The 20,141-nt window shown below is 39.2% G+C and overlaps 1 protein-coding gene across 1 annotated transcript in view; it reads left to right on the forward strand.

Moving 5' to 3' along the window:
* prkar2aa (protein kinase, cAMP-dependent, regulatory, type II, alpha A) overlaps positions 1-19,449 on the forward strand; it is a 35,397-nt gene extending 15,948 nt beyond the window's left edge. Inside the window, exons 2-10 of the mRNA XM_053625455.1 lie at positions 7,896-7,931; positions 10,963-11,099; positions 11,189-11,295; positions 12,524-12,677; positions 15,886-15,987; positions 17,495-17,569; positions 17,770-17,835; positions 18,030-18,168; positions 18,356-19,449. Of these exons, the coding sequence (XP_053481430.1) occupies positions 7,896-7,931; positions 10,963-11,099; positions 11,189-11,295; positions 12,524-12,677; positions 15,886-15,987; positions 17,495-17,569; positions 17,770-17,835; positions 18,030-18,168; positions 18,356-18,480 (941 nt within the window). The 3' untranslated portion in view covers positions 18,481-19,449. The remainder of the gene's footprint in view (positions 1-7,895; positions 7,932-10,962; positions 11,100-11,188; positions 11,296-12,523; positions 12,678-15,885; positions 15,988-17,494; positions 17,570-17,769; positions 17,836-18,029; positions 18,169-18,355) is intronic.
* Positions 19,450-20,141: the final 692 nt, after the last annotated feature.

The following is a 20,141-nucleotide window of genomic DNA, read 5'->3' on the forward strand; positions in this document are numbered from 1 at the left end:
GACGATGCAAAGCAGCCCCAGAGCATCACAGAGCCACCACCATGCTTGACTGTTCTTTATTTTTTCTCATTCCTCCGAGACATACCGCTGCTCCATCGTGCCGAAAAGTTCCAGTTTTGTTTCATTGCTCCACAGAACAGAATCCCAAAACTTCTGTGGCTTATTTATATGAATTTGAGCTGACTTTTATTGTGGTTTTGGGTCAGTAGTGGTGTATGTCTTGGAGTTCTGGCATGAAAACCTTCTGTGTTTAGTATGTGTCATACTGTGCTCACTGAAACCTCTGTGCCTGTTGCCACCAAGTCTCGCTGCAGGTCTTTTGCAGTCACTTGAGGGTTGTTCCAGCTCAAGCACACCTGGTGCAACTAATGAGACCCTTGATTTGTTGCATCAGGTGTGCTTGAGACAACACCTGTTTTGCATATTTGTGCTGCTGTTATGGATTCTATTCAGGTGGTTAAATAATTTTGAGACTGGAGAAATCATTATAAGTTGCATTTTCAGTTGAAATTGGGGAAACCACTTGAAGCATTTGTTGTGTTTCAAGTGAACTATTTCTATTGCTTTCAACAGCTTAAAGTCTGTAAATTTTGACAATAAACCTGATTTGCAATGGGGGTTAAATAATTTTGATTGCAACTGTATTGTATTAATGAACAACACTGCGCATTTGAACTATTTGTAGTTATGTTTAACGTCTGCAGGACAAGTTAGTTCCTGTTTGCACTTACATTATAGCAGCTATAGACAGTCATTAAATCCTTAGACTTACTTTCTTTTATGGTTTGAAGTTAATAAGACAAAAAAAGTGCAGCTTATGTTGACAATCACTGCAAAGCACAAACTCTTCTGTCCTGAATACTTACAGAAAACTTACAGACTGCTACAAAGCTCAGAAAACTTTACCACAGAAAACGTTACCACATCAGTAGTTATATTCTCTTGTTTGTTCAATTAAACCATGGGAGTTTAGTGGTTAGCACGTTTGCCTTACACCTCTGGGGTTGGGGGCTCAAATCCTACCTCTGTCATGTGTGTGCAGAGTTTGTATGTTTTCTATGTGCTTTGGGGGTTTCCTCTGGGTCTTTCCTCCCCAGTCCAAAGACGCGTGTTGTAGGTTGAATGGCATTTTCAAATTGTCCATAGCTCGTGAATGGGTGTATGAATGTGGGTGCAAGTGTGCTCTGCGATGGGTTGGCACCTCGTCCAGGGTGTCCCCCGCCTTGTTCCCTGAGTCCCCCCTGTGTAGGATAAGCGGTATGGAAAATGGCTGGATGGCTGTTTAATCACAAGATGAATGTTATGCTATGAGAGTCTGTTTCCACATGAATGTGTGTTTGTGATTCTGAAAAGATCATCCATTCACACTAATTAATCGACCTAATTGAAACCATTCTACTATCAAAATGACTGTAGCTCGACTGAGGGGGTTGAATTTACATGTCTGCTGGGCAACCATGAATTGAAAATAGCTTCGATTCAAAATTTGCATGTCCCAGGTACCCAAGTTATTGATTTGTCCACCCTGATTTATATTGATAAAATTTCTTAAAACCAGGTATTCACAAAATGAACTTGATTGGCTTTATATATATATATATATATATATATATATATATATATATATATATATATATATATATATATATATATATATATATAAAGGTGAGAAATCTCTCTCTGTCTGTCTGGATTCTGCTCCTTTTTTATTCTAAATCTCTTAACCCCTCGCCAATACGCTCACACTGCCCCACTGGTTTGTTTCTGACGTCTTGGACAATCTGATTAGTGGATGGGGCTCGTTGGGATTGAAGGCAAGGGTGAACAGAGCGGTTCAGGATACAATCTAAACCTCCAGCAGTGTGAGAGAAGCCACCTGCACCTGGTCAAACATTCAGCTCTTTCCTTTGGGAGGGCATTTACTTTTACACTAAAACATGAGGTTGTCGACAATGTGCTCCCACAGCATCAGTCAGATAAATTGTGTTCAATTTCATTACGAAAAATGAGTAAATCTAATTGTCCTTGAGGCGCTCAAGCAGGAAATGTTCCATGTAGATACAGAGACATGCTATAACCTTGTCCAATCAGAGAGCAGATAAAGCAGACGAATGATGGCCTTGTTTAATCACAGAAGATATCATTTAGATGAACTGACCTTGCCTCAAACACATGCATTGAGAGTTGTTTACTGAGGCCCTTGTTCAGTTTGGAGATCCGCATTCTGTCTCAAATGGTACTGCTGTGGGTAGTAAACTATGGAAGACTCTCCAGTTTCATGTTGTTGGTCTTATATGGCCTTGTTTTTGTCTTGCTGCCACATCCTTTTTGCACTCACCCACCCTTTTTGCACTCACCCACCCTTGGGTGAAGTCGAACTTGTCTATCAGTCAGTAAAGAGTTAACTCCATTGGCACACTACAGGACGACGCTGCCTTTTATGGCTGTAGTTCACAGTAAAGAAAGAGAAAAAGGGGAGGGAATGATTGAGGGCTGCAGTGTGTGACAGAATGGCCGGGGAAGTCCATGAGAGAGAGAAAAAGAGGACACAGGGATTAATTGCAGGAAAAAGGAGGAGTGTGAGAAAAACAGAATCCAGTGGAAAAGTCTGACTTTTTGTAAGCACACTGATTCCCTTTTCCAAAAACAGTTTTCCAAAATAAATTTGAAGAGAGAAATAAGAAGTGCAAATGTTTTATGTTAGGAAAGAAAAGTGTGTGTGTGTGTGTGTGTGTTTTAATTAATGCAGGCACACTCAAAGCTTGACACCGGTTTAAAATATTACACAAGAGGAGAGAGGCTGTAAAGGTGTATGCACTTCATTATTGTTCAGCTGCAACAATTTGAAATGTGACCTGTATTTAATCATGCTGCAGCCTTACACTTTTCTCGTGTGTGTATGTGTGAGACTTGGTTTGAATTCTGGTGTGTGTGAGAGTGAGTGTGTGAGTGTGAGAGACTCCGTTTGAATTCTGGTGTATGTGTGAGTGAATGTGAGAGACTCCGTTTGAATTCTTGTGTGTGTGTCTGAGAGACTCAGTTTGAATTCTGGTGTGTGTGAGCGAAAGAAAACTAGAAATCTCTAGTCCCCTGGATGTTGATTGCTGTCTCACATGACGTACACGTCTTTCTTTCTATTTTTTCATCGCCCTCCCTAGTGAGCGTGCACACACGAATATTAGACCCACATTGACCGTGACACTATGCTTTGCATTGTGGGTGAGGGAGGAGCGAGTTTAAGACCTGTTCTCCATCAGGGTGATGAACTCGCACACGCATAAACAGGTTCTTTCTCAGTGTGCACTTGTACACTTTAGTGCGCTTTGTGCTGTTGATCTGGCATTCAAGTAGACGGATTGTGAAACGTTCACATGCGTGCGAAAGAGAATGAATATCAGTTTTCTTCTCTGTGCTATCATTGTTTGCTTCATTCCTATCTAACTATTAACCACATGCAGACAGTGTCATGTGCCATTTTCATTGCTGATGTGGATTTTCCCTTCAGAATCATTTTTAAACCTACTCTTAAAACAATTATCATAAAAGTAGGAAACAAACAAAAGGGCATTCTCAAAACCAGCTTTTCTACCAAAGAACATTTTGATGGATGTTGCCACAGCGAACGAGATTATATTTTCCACCATTATATATTAATGTGGACGCAGCCCTGAGGTGGAAAATAGTTATTCCGTTTGCTGTAACAACAACCAGAAATGGCTACAGAATAATCTACTGCACTGGGGTGGACAAATCAGATTTCATGGCCAGGCTATCAGATTGTTATTCAGAGTTGCCCAGTGTACAACAACCACAACAAGAAAACAAAATCTACTCCTTGTCGATGCTTGGAAAACAAACGTTTTCATTTTGTATGCGTGTTTAAAACTTAATGCGCTTCACAGCGGTGTGATGCTATATCTATTGAGAGACCTTCTGAATCCCACCATCTGCTATGGTGGCGTCATCAGGTGGCTTCATTAGCATGCATGGATGATTGACGACTTTTCATTATCAGGAATACACAAGTATGTGGAAACACCTGACGTAACCAAGCAAAATACAATTCAACGCAAAGCAAACAACTCCTGCTTACTCCATGCAGCCATTCAAATTCAAAAGTTGCTTTATTTGCGTGACAGATATTAATATTTAATATTTATTTTCATGGTTAAGCATCAAGAGTGGGGGGGGAAAAGTTGCTGGCCGGACTTGAATAAAATATTTTATGTGCAGGAGAGAACATGCCGGCTCATGTTGACTTTTTCTCGAGGATGCAAAATGAACATGCTACAGCAAGAGGATAACGTTCTTAAACTCTTTCTTTCCCTTAGTCTGTATCAATGCAGTGAACTCGCTAGTTTGCCGTTTGTTCTGCGTATCACATTAGTTCTTACTTTTTTTAGCTTAGTCAAATATGTTTCTGTGCAACAAAAACATAGACCTGGGTAGTAAATTAGAGTTCCTTTCACGTTCCTGGTGGCATAACTGATCAATTTAGGATTTGTCCACCGCTGCTAAAGATAATCAGCTCTTTAGGGAACCCTAAATGGTTCTTCTATGGCAGCCCACTGAGGAACCTTGTCTGGTACTTTTATATTTAAGAGTCCAGGGTACGACTTAAGCCCGATTTGCACTGTGTTCATTTTTCATGTGTCAGCTCAAATGCCTCTTCACGGATGAAACTGTACATCTGGGTGGCCATGACTTACTACAGGATGTTTCCAGCGGCTTCCTTTCCTTCCGGACACAGAGTTCTGCATCACCAAGGGATACGATCTCATTACTGCATTATAGATGTTTTTGTAAAAGACTTCCAGTATGTTGGCATACTGGAATATAAATTGAGGCTTTACACTGGGGCTAATGTTTTATTATAATGATAAATTTAACAAGTCTGTGTGTTCACATGCTTTTATTTGATTGGCTGTCATTTTCTGTCTGTTGGGCTTTCAGTGAAGATGGTAGATGACTGATGGAAACTCAATTATTTGACAGACTCTTCCAAAGCATCCATCAGTTTGCGATTATCGGAAGTATTGAAACCACCTCTGGATACACACAAACTGCTAAATCAGTAAAACCGTGGAGATCTACTGGCACAAGTCGATAAAATATGACCGAGCTGTCACACGTTGTTATTGTTGACGTTTAGAAAAATTCACACTGTGGCCAAAAGTTTGTGGACACCTGCCTGTCAAACCTATGTATGTGTGTTGGACATCCCAATTTAGATGTAGTCCCTTCTTTACTGTTTTAATAATAATGACCACTGTTATGGGAAGGTTTTCCACTTGATTTTGGAGCGTGGCTGTGCGGATTTGTCTATTCAGCCACAAGAGGATTAGAGAGGTCAGGCATTGATGTCTGGCGAGGAGGTCTGGCGAGGAGGTCTGGGGTGCAGTCAGTGTTCCAGTTCATCCCAAAGGTGTGTAGTGGGGTTGAGGTCAGGGCTCTGTGCAGGACACTCGAGTTCTTCCACTCCAACTTTAACAAATCATGTCTACATGGAGCTCACATTGTGCACAGAGACATTGTCATGCTGGAACTGGTTTGGCCCTCTTAGTTCCAGTGAAGGGAAATTGTAATTCTACAGCATACAAAAACATTCTAGATAATTGTGTGCTTCCGACTTTGTGGCAACAGTTTTTGGAAGAACCAAATATAAGAGTAATAAACTTTATTTTTATATAGCACCTTTAAATCAGCTTCTCAGATAAAAACACAAAGCTTACAAAAAACAAAAAAAACCCAAAATGGTTTAACAAAATGGTTAAAACCATCAAGAAAAAGCTAACCTAAAAAAAATTATTTTAGGTTATATTTAAAAATGCTTAAATTCTGTGCATCTCTATGAGCAGAGTCCCAACAGAGCGCAACAGTTTGTGTGGGACAGGCACACTTGAGAGGAGCACAAATGACGATTGGGAGTATATACTGTAAAGTTAAAAGCGCAGACAGATACTAAGGGGCCAGACCATGCAGCGCCTTATATATGTGAACATAAGGATTTTAAAATCAATGCAAACCTGACCGTGAGCCAGTGCAAGGACTTCAGTATTGGATGTTCTGCTCATTTCTCCTGACACTAGTCAGGATCCTAGCAGCAGAATTGTGCACACATTGCAATTTATTGAGTGTGGTTTTAGGAACCCCAGCAAGAAGTGCATTGCAGTAATCAATATTAGCAAAAACAAAAGTGTTGATAAGCCTTTCAGTTACAGGAAAAGATAGCATAGGGTGAAGTAACAATATTTCTGAGATGAAAAAAGGAATTCTTGACAGTATACTGCACATGTGGGTCGAAAGACAAACTCGAATCAAATATAACTCCTACATTTAAAAAAATAAAAAATAAAAATTTAGTTTGGAACACCAAAACAGAGCCGTCTATGTTTAACATTAGTGAACCAGCTTTATGAAGCAGATGAGGAGAGCCAATAAGCAAAACCTCAGTCTTATTACTATTAAGACAAAAAGATTTGGGTCGTCCATGTTTTTATCTCAGAAATACAATGTGAGAGAAAAGAAACATCCACATTTTGACCAGGCTTAGAGTGAATATAGATCTGAGTATCATCTGCATAGAAGTGATAATTTAGCCTGAGTGATCTTAAGAGCAATCCAAGAGGAAATGTATAAATGCTAAAAAGTAAGGGGCCTAAAATTGAACCCTGAGGCTCAATGGTCAAGTGTGATGGTCAACTTTTGCCCATATAATGTCCAGTTCATGGAGTGAGAATATACGTTAAAATCTCTTTTGCACTAAATAGGATTTAATTTTGTGATTTCCATGTACACACAAATTGCTGAATCTCTCAGGTTAACTTAATGGTAGTTTTTCACAGGTCCAACAGTCTGGACCCAACTAACCCAACTTTTGGGCTGTGTAAGTGTAAATGTCTTAAGTGTAGTTTTAAGTGTAAATATTCTGAAAGCAATCAAGTCATCTTTAGAAGTGTTAATCATTTTATGTGTGAAATTCCCCTGAGGTAGGACTACAGATGTGACAGTATTTTGGGCCTGATCATTTTGTTATGCAATAATGGTCAGTTTAGCTAAAGTTAGCTTAGTGGTTGTCGTTAGATTAAAAAAAAAATATTGGTGCTTTAAATAAGGAAATCCCCATTCATAGGTTTTTAACTGTATTTATTTGCCTCTAATGTACAATAAAAGTCATTTTCTTTCGATTTTGATGAAAGTGCAAGGTCATTGTTGACTTAAATATTGAGCCAAATTGTCATAATTAACATTCTAGTCATTATCGTGCAGTCCTACCCCAGAGGATCCACACCTGCATTACTTAAAAATTCCTATAACCTGAGAGCATAGAATGAGAGCTTAGTAGAAATTAAGCTCCTCCTAGAATTAAGCTTACACAAACGCAGTCTCATTTGGTTTCTCTCTGAAAGTACATTGTAAACGATATTTTACTGTTAAGTTTAGCTTTCTGATCACAAAATGGGGGGAGGGGGAATGCTGCACTGTAGATGTTTACCACAGTACTCCCACAAGAACGTGTGTGTGTGTGTGTGTTCTCAGTGTTAGGTGAGTGTTCCTAAGGCTCACTTTCACACTATGGAGTTAATAGATTATAACAGCTCAGTAAGAAATACAGTGTAGTGGAATGACTAATAGACTATAGACTAATAGCATGCCAGTACATCCACCTGTGTGTGTGTGTGTGTGTGTGTGCGCGCACACACTATCTTGCACACTCACCCACTGCTACCAATCTTGCAGGCAGTTCAGCACGCCTACCTGGTAACCACAGAGACAAGTGGAAGATGTTTACATTCACCACAACTGCTGAGACACTGTCTCTGTGTTTACAATGCAAAGAGACAGTTAAATTTAATAATCTCTCTCTCTCTCTCTCTCTCTCTCTCTCTCCACAGCGCCTCCCCCCAGCAGATTTAACCGGAGAGTGTCGGGTGAGTTCTTGACGTCATTAAACTAATCATGCAGTTTAGAAAGTGTGTGAGAGTGACTTGGCATTGCTCAATCATTTCCTCCTAAGAGTGTGTATCTTGGTAATTATGCCCCTCCCTTTTAGTATGCTTACTGATATCATGCCCAACAGATGGATATTCTGTTATTGTAAATATTACTTAAAGACCTCATATGAATGTGTTTATCATGTTTACTCTACCTAGTTTTACAGACAAGATCAGGAAAGTTTTGGGGGTTTTTTTTGTAAATAACTTTTTTTGATCTCTCTGTGTTTCCCAAACTTGGGTTGGCCAACAAAGTATATTACTTTTTTAAAAATTAGTTTTGTTTTATTACTTTGGTTGTAACATGATCAAAAATTGACACATGAGTAATACATGAGTTTGGTTGCTAGCTTGTAACTTTGAATGGCAAAAAAAAAAAAAATTGTTAAACTGCATGTGCACATACATAGAGCAGAGCTCCAGTCTGTCAGAGCTCATGACCATGACCAGCCATCAGCAATAAAGTATTCAGTAATAAAACTAACATAGTCTGACGTACTTAAAATAAAGCATCTTGCTCCCACATTGCACTGCTCAGTAGAATAATCCACTTTAACATAATTACACAGCACATTTTCACCAGAATGAGACTGATCGATAAAAATATTTCAAATCAGTATTAACTTCTTGTTGGCAGCGATATCTGATGACTCTTTAAAAGCTCTTTCAGCTGCCTCAGATTTCTTTGAACTAGAGGTCGACCAATAGTGGATTTGACCGTTACCGATAACTAAGTTGGGCAGCACCTGCGGATAACCAATTAATCAATCGATAGTTTTTAAAACTGATACTGAATGATAACACAACACTCACAGTAAAATACTGCTGAACTTTTTATAATAAAAATAAACAGTACTGACTGTACCATGAAAACGTACTGTACTTTTTTTTTAATTAAATAAATACATAAATATTAAAGTAAATAAAAGATATACATCCAAACTGAACCAAAAAGTAACTCCAAATAAAAATAGAGACCTCCAAAATGAATCAAAAACACTACAAATAACACAACAAAATTTGTCAGTGATAGTTTCGTCTCTAAAGGCCGCTCTCGTACTGTATAATGACAGCGGACCTTTCTCAGCCAATCCCACAACGGAGGCAACCGGGAAAAACTATCGGTGTGTATTTTCGCGGATAACCGATTTCCCGCAGTCGTTATTGGTGCCGATTAATCGGCAAAACCGATCAATTGGTCGACCTCTATTTTGAACTTCCAAAAACTCTGCCAATTAATAAGTATCCTCTCTTAGCCCGCATGCCTCTTTATAAGCAGGAAGGGATTGAAGAGTGGATCTAGAAAAAGATGTCCTGACAAAAAGCCTAATATGAAGATTGTTGCCTAAATGATTGATATACTCGAATGATCGTAGCTTTTTTGTTATTATTGGATATATGTGTAAGAGGCGTAATCTCACTGTAACACACTTGAATTTAGAATTCTGCCTCGCTTGTATTATTGTTGAGTAGGCTTATATGATTTCAGTTTGTTTCCTTGACAGCAAGTATAGCTTGGAATGCTTTCATACTTTAGTCTGTTTGCTAAATCCAGCAATTTACTGTTTCATTTACTGTTTGGTTTTACACTGCACATAAGTAAACCAACCATAAAGCAAAAAAAAAAAAAGTTGGCTTAGGGGTGTTTAGGGCTGAAAATGTACTTGTAAAAATCTTGCCTTCATTGGTTAGAAATATGATAACAGAAAAGGTAAACAAACATTTGCCAATTGCACATAAAAATCACAACAATCACCCAAACATGGAGAACACGGCACTGACGCTAAATGAATGATTACATAATTATATAGAGAAGTAGTTTTAAACACTTGTTCACATCCACTGATTTTCTCTTTTTGTTCATTTCTCCATTCATCCCGACCCCATTGTATTTCAGTGCAGCAGCTCTGTCCTTTGGCTCAGTTTGTGCCTAGGAGCTCGCATTTACAAAATGGCTGCTCACATCCCATAATAAACATGTTTGGTTTACTTCCTGCAGTCAGGTCGATTCAGAGTTAAATCGCATAGTCACTGCAATCGAACTGTACTAGAGTCCACCCTGAACTGGACAGACACACTGACTGGATGTTTTGGTTCACACCTGAGTGTGATTACTGTGTTCTCACCTGCCTAAAGAACCACACCAAGGGATGAAAAACAGACCAGGGTTTGATTAAAATAGGCTTGTTATCAGAATGAAGGGTTATTTATCCGAGACGAATCTTCAGTTGAAGTAATTGAAGAAATTTGACCAGAAATCATAGCTGGTTAATGAAGCTGAATTTTAGATTAGAAATTTTTAATTCAAGATTAGAAAGATTTAATGCGGATAGAACAAATGGAAGGTAAATGTCTTGATAAGGAAGTAAATATTAATCTGATGTAAACTTACAGTTGTTAGTCAACAATGAGAGGAAATGACGATAACCTTTTAAGCAGTATCCTCAGTCCGTGACTGAAAGTGAACTGAAAGTGCATATAGCACAGCAAGAAATAAAATAGGCTTAGGATTTATTAATAAGAAGTCATATTTGTTTGCCATATTCATCATAGTTAATGATGGTTAATATAATGTCTATATTAAAAAAAAGACACACAATAGATCTCCTAAAACACATCCACGTCCTCCACCCGGTCCTCCGACCGGTCCTCCATCCTCCCCCTGAGTAGTATATTTTCATCTGTGGGAAACACTGTATTTGTTTCTAAGATTTATGACATTATTCTGACTCAAAGATCATAAGTACAGTAAAGAGCAAACCTAATCTACTCGCACCCTGTGGCTATTAGTCCAGCGGGATGCACTTCTACACCCTCTATTAATAGTTTTCCTAGCATTTTCTAAGGTAGCACAGTGGGGCAGGGGCAGGAGATGAACCGAGATGAACCTTTCTAGCCTCCTGTGTCTTAATCGGAACAACTTGTTTAAGAGTGTTTTGTGTTTTTACCACTAATATTCTACTCGCAGTGTGCGCGGAGGCGTTTAACCCTGATGAAGAGGAGGAAGACTCTGAGCCAAGAGTCGTTCACCCAAAAACAGATGAGCAAAGATGCAGGTTACAGGAGGCTTGCAAAGACATACTGCTGTTTAAAGCTCTCGACCAGGTACACACACCACACACACACACCCCAAATTGTCTTTAATATATGTGCATGTTTATGCTCAACTGTTCCCCCCGCTATGGTGTTAACAGGAGCAGTTTTCAGAAGTGCTGGATGCCATGTTTGAAGTGCTTGTGCAGCCGCAAGAGCACGTAATCGATCAGGGAGATGACGGGGATAATTTCTACGTCATTGAAAGGTAATTGTGTGTCAAAAAGGTTTTAAAAGCAGTAATAAAATAAATGTAAAAATATAATGTACTTCTGAATATGCCACAGAGATTAATGTATGCCATTTGTGAGCCATTTAAACATTTTGTATTAGAATTGTAATGCTTATTATTCTTAACAGTTCTGCACTGTAGAACCCTGAATTTCATTTTAATGTCATTTCTCCTGTGAGCATCTTTGTGGAAGAGTGGAGTGATGTAATTCAAGCATGATTCAAAGAGTGGAATGATGTATTTAAAGTCTCCATGAAGTCCCTTGAAAAGCACAGTGTTATTCGATGTTTTGACGTAATTTCCACTGAAACAGGAAGTCAGGGCGGGATATATCGGGTGGCCCCACCCCCATTATAATCACCCTATATAGTGCTCAGCTTACCTCTCAGCCCAGGTTAAGCCGTGCTTCACCGTTAGTACCATGTATTTTTATAACGTTGGGGCACTTTCACAGATTCTAGAGAGCATTTGATTGGACAGAAACTCTGATGAAGCTAAAGTGCAGAATGATGTCAGAAAAATTGTTGATTCGTACTGGTGGTAGAGAGAGACTGTAAATTTTGAACGCATGTATCTATCTTCTAAATGTGAATTTTGTCATTGCTTTGGAGCACACAAGCTTATAGATAACCTTAAGGCTGACACATTCATACTAAAAGCCACAAAACTTGTCTTGCAAAAAAAATGGCCGTTGTCCCCAAAAATTTTCATTTCTTGAAATGATGTTTAAGTCTATAAATGGAGAAAGGCTTTATCACTTGAAGCTCAGAATGGTCTTGATTTGTAATTAGTTCTAATCAAATTGATGTCTTTAGTTCTGACAAACTTTCCTTACTGTACCTTTTTTCCACATTTTTTATTCATCCACTTTATTTTCTCCTGCTTTTCTCTGGATGCTTTGAGAAGTGTGGGATACTCTCTGCACTTTACTTCATTAATATGCGTTAACATTTAGAAACCGTTGCAAGCTGACGCTGTGTGGGAGTGGGTTTTGTTTCGCCGATCAGACTAATTCCTAATTCCAACATCACTCCAACAGTACAGGAACATTTCTCCCACCTGTGGTTTCTGTTCGAGATCTAGACCTGAACCCTGGACCATCTTGAAATGGTGCTTGTCAGATGGGAACAACAGAACACAATGAACGTAAACCTTGGAGGAATGTGTTGTGCCAGTGTTAAGTGGCATTTTGTTTCTGTTGCAGGGGCGTGTATGATATTGTGGTGCAGAAGGATGGCGTGGGCTGCTGCGTTGGTCAGTACAATAACAAGGGCAGCTTTGGAGAGCTGGCGCTTATGTACAACACACCTCGAGCTGCTACCATCATCTCCAAGCAGGAGGGGGCCCTGTGGGGACTGGTGAGTATGTGTGTGTGTCTGTGTGAGCATTCATTAATATGTACTTCATTTTGTTGAAGTTTTTGTAAGAGAGAATGCGCAAGTGAGTGAGCATTTATTAATGCACAATTCATGTTACTGTGTGTGTATATATATGAGAGAAGGAGATGATGTCGTGTCACATTTCGGGTCTACAGCACCACCAAGTGGGTAGTTGAGCTTGACATACTACACTGCTCGATGTAACTTCACTGATGGCTGAGTGTAGCCTATAATAGCAGCCTGAACACACACACCATTTAGCTAACACAAAACCTCAAGGTTACACAGTGAAGCACAATGACTGGGCTACCTTACTTGCAAGGATATAAATCATTTATTTGAGTCTTGCAAGCTGTTTTCGTTTGATGAAGTGTTTAATGCTACCACAACATCCAGTCACCTTGCAGTTAAAGTTATAACCTGCATCCCAATTCGCCTACTTATACTATGTACTAAAATGATGTACTGTTTTTGTGAAGAAAAAGTACATACTTTTAAGAGTATGCAAGTACTGGGACATACGAACACGTCATGTAAAGTCTGGTTCACACTGCACAGACAGACGCCGACCAACGCCAACAGACATGTTTGTCGGGTTTTGTCGGATCAGTGTGTTAACCCTGTCGCTGTTCTGTTCAATCGGCGTCTGTCGGGTCGTTTAAAGTCCGAGTATGATTTTAGTGTGATTTTTCCAACAAACCCCGACGTAATCTGACCTGGGCATGAACCGTTGCCATGACGATGAGGCAAGCATCCCTGCAAACTCCATAGAAACGAAAACCCGAGCGCGACGTGTTAGGCTGGTTCCATGCATTTTTTTCTTGTATTTGAGGACTAGTTGCTTAAAAAACGTGAAAATTGGACAAAAAAGTTGGATTTATTATAAAACTTGCCTCGGGTGTTATCGCTGTCTGCAGGACTAAAGGACCGAGAAAATATCAACTTTTTTGCTATCTCTAGACAAGACTAGGCTAGTTTGGTGTCCCTGGCCAAGAGGAGGCACAACTAAGCTATCATTGTATGGGTTTAGCTGCTACGGTGCCATGAAAAGTACGTTATCTGTCCTTATACTCTGCTCATATCATGTTCATGTGACGTTTCAACCCGTTATGTCCATTTTTCTCTCACACTGACTGTATGAGCTAGTGTTTGGCAGAATTGAGAGCTGTCAGCCAATAAGATGAGCGTATTTCCACGTATTTCCCTGTAAACCCTGTCTGATTGGTCTCTCCTCGGATCACTGAAGATAAAAAATTACAATACTGCCGTCTTCTTTTACTGACGTTCAGTTACAAACTGACAAACTGCTCCAAGTGGAGAATTATTCAGGGCTAAAGAAAACGTCTCCGGGACTACAGCCCTGAATGCCCAAGCCAGGTTACGCCCCTGGACAAACCGAGCAATATTTTGAAAGCTTTGCACATCTTCTGAGTGCAGTTCTCTGTATAAATGTAAGTAAGCACCCTGTCTCTCACACCAAGGCTTCATCCACAACCTCTTTCATTTCACCCTTCGTCTTTTCAGGTGAAAACCGACACGTAAAGACGCTAGTAACTGTAAAATTTGATTGTGGTAAAAGGATCATCCATTTTTAAACCAGTCTGAATGACTGCAAAAAAATAAATAAATAATATAAAATAAATAAATAAAAAAGTTGTCTGGTGTCTGTTGGGGCAGTGTGAACATGACAGTCGTGTTTCCCAGCATTCTAAATCCAACAGCCAACTTTTTTTTAAAAGTTTGTGATTGTCTGCGCTTTTCGGTGTTTATCTGTGCAGCGGGAACCGGGCTGAACGTAGTTGCCCGGAAGAGAACTCTGTCACCGTAAACAAACTCCTCGTTGCATTTCAGCTTGTCTTTATTCATTATGCCTTCTATAATTTATATTATATAATTTAATTTATCATTCCCTTGATTTAGTTTTCTACAGTTCATTTACACCTCTCTAAAATGCATGCTTGAATTCTGCGATTCAAGCGGTCACAAAACCCCTCCTGCTTCACGCATGGAGTTGTGGGTACTATTAGCTGAAAAAGTGTCCACAGATCCACACTTTGAAAATCTACAGGAAATAGTAGACCATCCGGGTACCTTTGGGATACTCATTCCAACATGTACTACATACTGTTTGGGACACACTAATTCTAATCTCGGATACTGTTGAGTACGGATAGTATGCCAGTTGGGACGCAGGGATGGTTTTTGTGCTGCACTCTACTCTATTTTTCTCAGTTTAGACACGGTTTCCCCTCATATTCCTGATTCTGGAAAGATTGTCTAGCATCCGTTAATGCTAGAAAGCTAATTGATATGTCTAGTAAGAATAGTTCCTACCAACAGATAGTCCACGTCCTCGGTGTGTGTGGTGTGACAGGCGGCAGGATTCAATAAAGAGTCTACAGCATCATGGTGCTTTGCTCCACTGAGAAATATATAAACCAGTTGAGTTATTTAAACCAGCTTATCAAATTAGGTTTTCTTTTATGAAAGTAGAAGTTTTCTTTCTAGGGTAGTTGGATTTAAAAAAAAGATATACTGTGGACAGTGTATACATCAACAACATAAGTAGAGAAGTTCTTGCTTTTTTTTTCCCCCTCCCCAATTCGGTCACCTGCCAATTCCCACCCACCAGCCAGCTCTCCTCTAGTATACTACATCTACCAAGAAGGGAGGGTGAAGTCTGATTCCAGTGCACATGAAACCTGCATACTGCTGTCCATGCTGGGTAACGGAGTAGTGTAACACACTATGAGTAAAGCTTTCTTTGCTCTCTTCTGTATACGTGAGCTCACAGACACCCACGTTTGGCCAGTGTTGCTGTGATAGACAAGGGAAGGGAATATTCCATCCTTCCCACCCAGAGAGCACGGCCAGTTTTGCTCCCTTGGCTCTCGAATAATATGCGTAAACATCACCAGGGGCAAGGTCTCCTCCGGGAGAGAATCCCAGTCTTTCCGGCCTCAGATTTGGAGGTTCTGATTTTCATTACAGCAAAATGCTAAAGTGCACCTTGGAAATCCACTTCAGGTGGTTCCAAGAGATCATCCTCTGCAAATAAATTAGGGTGTTACTTCTAGTCGCTTCTGCTTGAAAACTGGGAGATTTAAATTGATTAGAACAGGAAAATATGATGTGTGTGTGTGTGTGTGTGTGTGTGTGTGTGTGTGTGTGTGTGTGTGTGTGTCAGGATCGAGCAACATTCCGTAGGCTGATTGTGAAGAACAATGCGAAGAAGAGGAGGATGTATGAGAGATTCATTGAGTCTGTGCCACTCCTCAAATCTCTGGAGGTAAGAAGTGATAATAAATTCTTCAGTAGATTCAGTGAAATTTTGCTGTTGGTGTTTGCTCGTGTCTTATGCAAGCATACTAATAATATATAAATAAGTAGCTACAGCTCCTACAACTGAATTTAATGTAGTGTTCTGGGTCTGTTATCCAGTCCCCACACAGTGTTGGATGGAAGGTTTCTACTGCAGAACTGATGTGTACCAGACTGTTCTTTTTATAGTTAATTTAGCAGTTGGTCTACTCTGTTGCCATATATGGGAATATTTGCATCAGGCCGTGCTACTAGTGATCCTCTTGAGTGACCAAGACTGAAGTTAATTACTTCCAGCCCCTAGATAAACAGTTAAATCTTGAGAAATCTTGAGTCTTGAGAAGGATTAAAGTGAAACATACATTTGACCATATGGTGTTGCTGATGGCTCATACGGCTTGGCAAGTAAATATTTAATAATCATAAATGACAACATGAAAAAAGATGCAGATGCTATGTATGATTTTTAATATTGTTTATGCAGATATGAATAAATAAACATTTTATTTGCAATTCCAATTTTTGATTCAGTGGTGTCTAATTATTCATTTACTTATATATTTATTTATTTATTTATAGTCTGTTTGTGTTCACATTTAGCTTTTAAACATTTAATGTGAATGAAGATGCCTTTTGTAGCGCATGAAAGAAAAGCCTAAAAGTGTTTGTTTTAAATTTATCAAAGTTCTTTTAAACCTTTTTTTCCCTTTTTCTTAAATTGGCATGTAGCAATTGAGAATTGAGTAATGTTGATGAATGTGGTTTTAGAATTAAGTAAAATATTAGTAATTATCATTTTGTCTGTTGGTATACACTATCGGTCAAAAGTTTGGAGACACTTGACTGAAATGTTTCTCGTGATCTTAAAAACCTTTTGATCTGAAGGTGTATGATTAAATGTTTGAAATCGGTGTTCTAAACAAAAATATAATTGTGCCAACATATTCGTTACTTTCATTAGAAAACTAACATTTTATTTACAAAAAAATATTGTTTTTAATGTATGATTTGGAGCGAAATATTCCAAAAAGCAGCCACTGAGAGTCCAGCGTAGGTGGGAACTCCTTTAATCCTGTTTAAAAAGCATCTCAGGGAGATTCCTCAAGAAATCGGTTGAGAAAACGCCAAGAATACATTTCTGGAAATTTTAGGCAAAAAGGGGGTCTACTTTGAAGATGCTAAAATACTAAATTATATTGATTTATTTTGGATTTTTTTATCACAACATAATTCCCATAGTTCCATTTGTGTTATTCCAGAGTTTTGATGATTTTATTATTATTATTCTAAAATGTGGAAAAATAAAGACTGAGCGTATCTAAACTTTTGACCGGTGGTGTACTTGATCATATTTCTGATTTACATTATAACTGTACATTAACCTGCAATAAACATTTTAATGCCTTGAAATTAAAAGCGTACTAACATATTGATGCTTACTGTTATCTCTCTCTCTCTCTCTCTCTCCGTCTTAGTTGTCTGAAAGAATGAAGATTGTTGATGTTTTGGGGGTGAAGAGTTTTCATGATGGAGAGAGGATTATCATGCAGGTAGGTATGAAGTGTGCGCATGTGAAAATGAGCTTGAACAGATGCATCATGCCATGAATGAGCTCAGAATAAAGATTTGCATTAGTATACCGTGTAGGTGCCGTTGGAATAGTTGTGCTACTGCTTTTAAACACTGATCTCTTTGACTAAGTGATGTTTTACTCAATACCATGTAATCGAACAGGACTGTTGTTTTTTAGGGCGATAAAGCAGACTGTTTTTATGTTGTTGAATCTGGGGATGTGAAGATCATGATGAAGAGCAAAGTAAGTTTGTTTTTCATCTTTTCTTTTGTTAAGGAAGCACAAAAAGTCTATTTAAGTCACCATGAATCTTAAAGGCATGTTGGTTCAGCATTGAGTGCCAGGTATTATATTTGTATAATATGTTTACTGGCTTGATGAGGGAACAGAGGAACTGCGTCGAATACAGAATTGGCACAGCTGTCTCTGTTTTTCAGACAAAAGCAGACAGACAGGATAACGCCGAGGTAGAAATTGCTCGCTGCACTAGAGGGCAGTACTTTGGAGAGCTCGCACTTGTAACCAACAAACCCCGAGCCGCCTCAGCTTACGCCGTCGGGGATGTTAAATGCTTGGGTAAGCGTCTATGAGGTCTATGAACATTCCTAGGGTTTTAAATTTAATTACACTTGTTTGTCTGAATTTATTCACTGTGTACCTCTAATCCAAACTATTTCAAATAATTGATTGTCAAAGCTGTGATTCTTTCTTTAAGACATTTCTTAAACAGTATGCTTGGCATTGATGTGTGTGTGTTTTGCAGTGATCGATATTCAGGCGTTTGAGCGCTTGCTGGGCCCGTGTATGGAGATCATGAAGAGAAACATTGCTCATTACGAAGAGCAGCTGGTGGCTCTGTTCGGCTCCAGCATGGATCTCAGAGACTGACAGAGACTGGCCGTGCCTTACACACCTCAGATACACACTCCACATACATGCACACACAAACACTTAAGTAATCTAGTACATATAGTTTATTTAAACACACCACAATTTGTAGGCATACACTCCTTTTTATGTTCAACTCCTGTCCTCTTTTCCTCTTGCACCCTCAAATCCTCTCTGCCAATCCCAAACACACTCGCACAAACACACACCTGCAGTCTCCACATTAGTCTCTACATCAGCGCGCTGGTGTAAAATGGAAGCATTACATGTCCTCGAGCTGTGACCCTCAACCAACTTCAAGCAACAAGGACAGCCGTGCGGACACCAAAACACACTTCACACTTGATCGTGCTTCAACATACTTGCACAACATACCCAGTGCAACAAATAAATCCAGCCAAGGACCCATCCCCCTTCCCATGGACATACACTTAAAACAAAACAAAAAAAAATCAGAGGACATAAAGTAATGTTTGCAGAAAGAAAGACTAAAAAGTGTACTAAAATGCAACAAAAAAATGGTTGAACAGAGAAGTTTTAGAAACATTTTATGACCGTGCGAAGCTTTGATTAACATTTATTTAAATAAGACTTGTTTCCTTTCCTGCTATTGGTGCATTGAGTTAGTCCTGGTGGTATCCACGGTGACCAATGTTAGGTCCTCGTCTTGCTCACACAAACTCCATATATGGTATTGATTAATGTATTATTATTATTATTATTATTATTACTACTATTATTACTACTACTATTGTTGGATTTTTTTTTTTTTTTGGCTCTATTGGAGAATGTGCAGCAGAATCTAATGCTTATTTCTTCTCTTGGTCATTCTGGACGAGTTGTTCTGAAAAGTAAATAAAGCAAAACATTTTGGTAAAATATTCTGATGCTATATTGCTCTTCGAATGTCACATGCCTATTATCCAAGTTAAAAAGGTCTAACCCTAACCCTGTATCCCCATCACACACCGATAACCGATCTGTTTGTCATTCTCTTTATCCATCATTTGTGAATGATATGCGTAAGCATCACCAGAGGCAAGGTCTCTCCCCTCACCTGAAGGGAGCATCTCAGTCTCCTCCGGGAGAGAATTGCATCCTCAGATTTGGAGATGCTGATTTTCATTACAGCAAAATGTTCAAGTGCATCTTGGAAATCCACTTAAGATGTTTCCAAGAGATCATCCTCTCCAAATAACTAGTGTGTTACATCTAGCCCCCCATACTGGACACTTCTCTATCTTTGGCTGAATCTTGATATCCTGTTCATGAAAAGCACGGGATATGGACAGGGCATGCTTCCCAAGAGTACAGATGCAACTCTCAGTGCAATCATAGAGGCTTGATAGTAGTGACCCAGATACCCTTTAATCCCACAACAAATGTTAAGACACAATCATACGCCTTCAAATCCACAAAACACATGTACTAGACTGGATTAGCATACTCCCTTGACCCCTCACAAAGCTGTGCAAGCGTAAGGAGCTAGAGCAGCGAGTGGAACCCAGATTGTTCCCCTTGAATCCTAGGTTCAGTAATCAGACAGTCTCCTCTATAGAAACCTGGTCAAGACTTCTGAGGAGTGTGATTCTCCTATAATTGGTCACACCCTCTGGTCCAATTTTTAATGGTTATAATGGGAATTGTATTAGTTTTAATGG

Source organism: Ictalurus furcatus, chromosome 5, assembly GCF_023375685.1.
Source record: "Ictalurus furcatus strain D&B chromosome 5, Billie_1.0, whole genome shotgun sequence".
Classification (NCBI taxonomy): domain Eukaryota; kingdom Metazoa; phylum Chordata; class Actinopteri; order Siluriformes; family Ictaluridae; genus Ictalurus; species Ictalurus furcatus.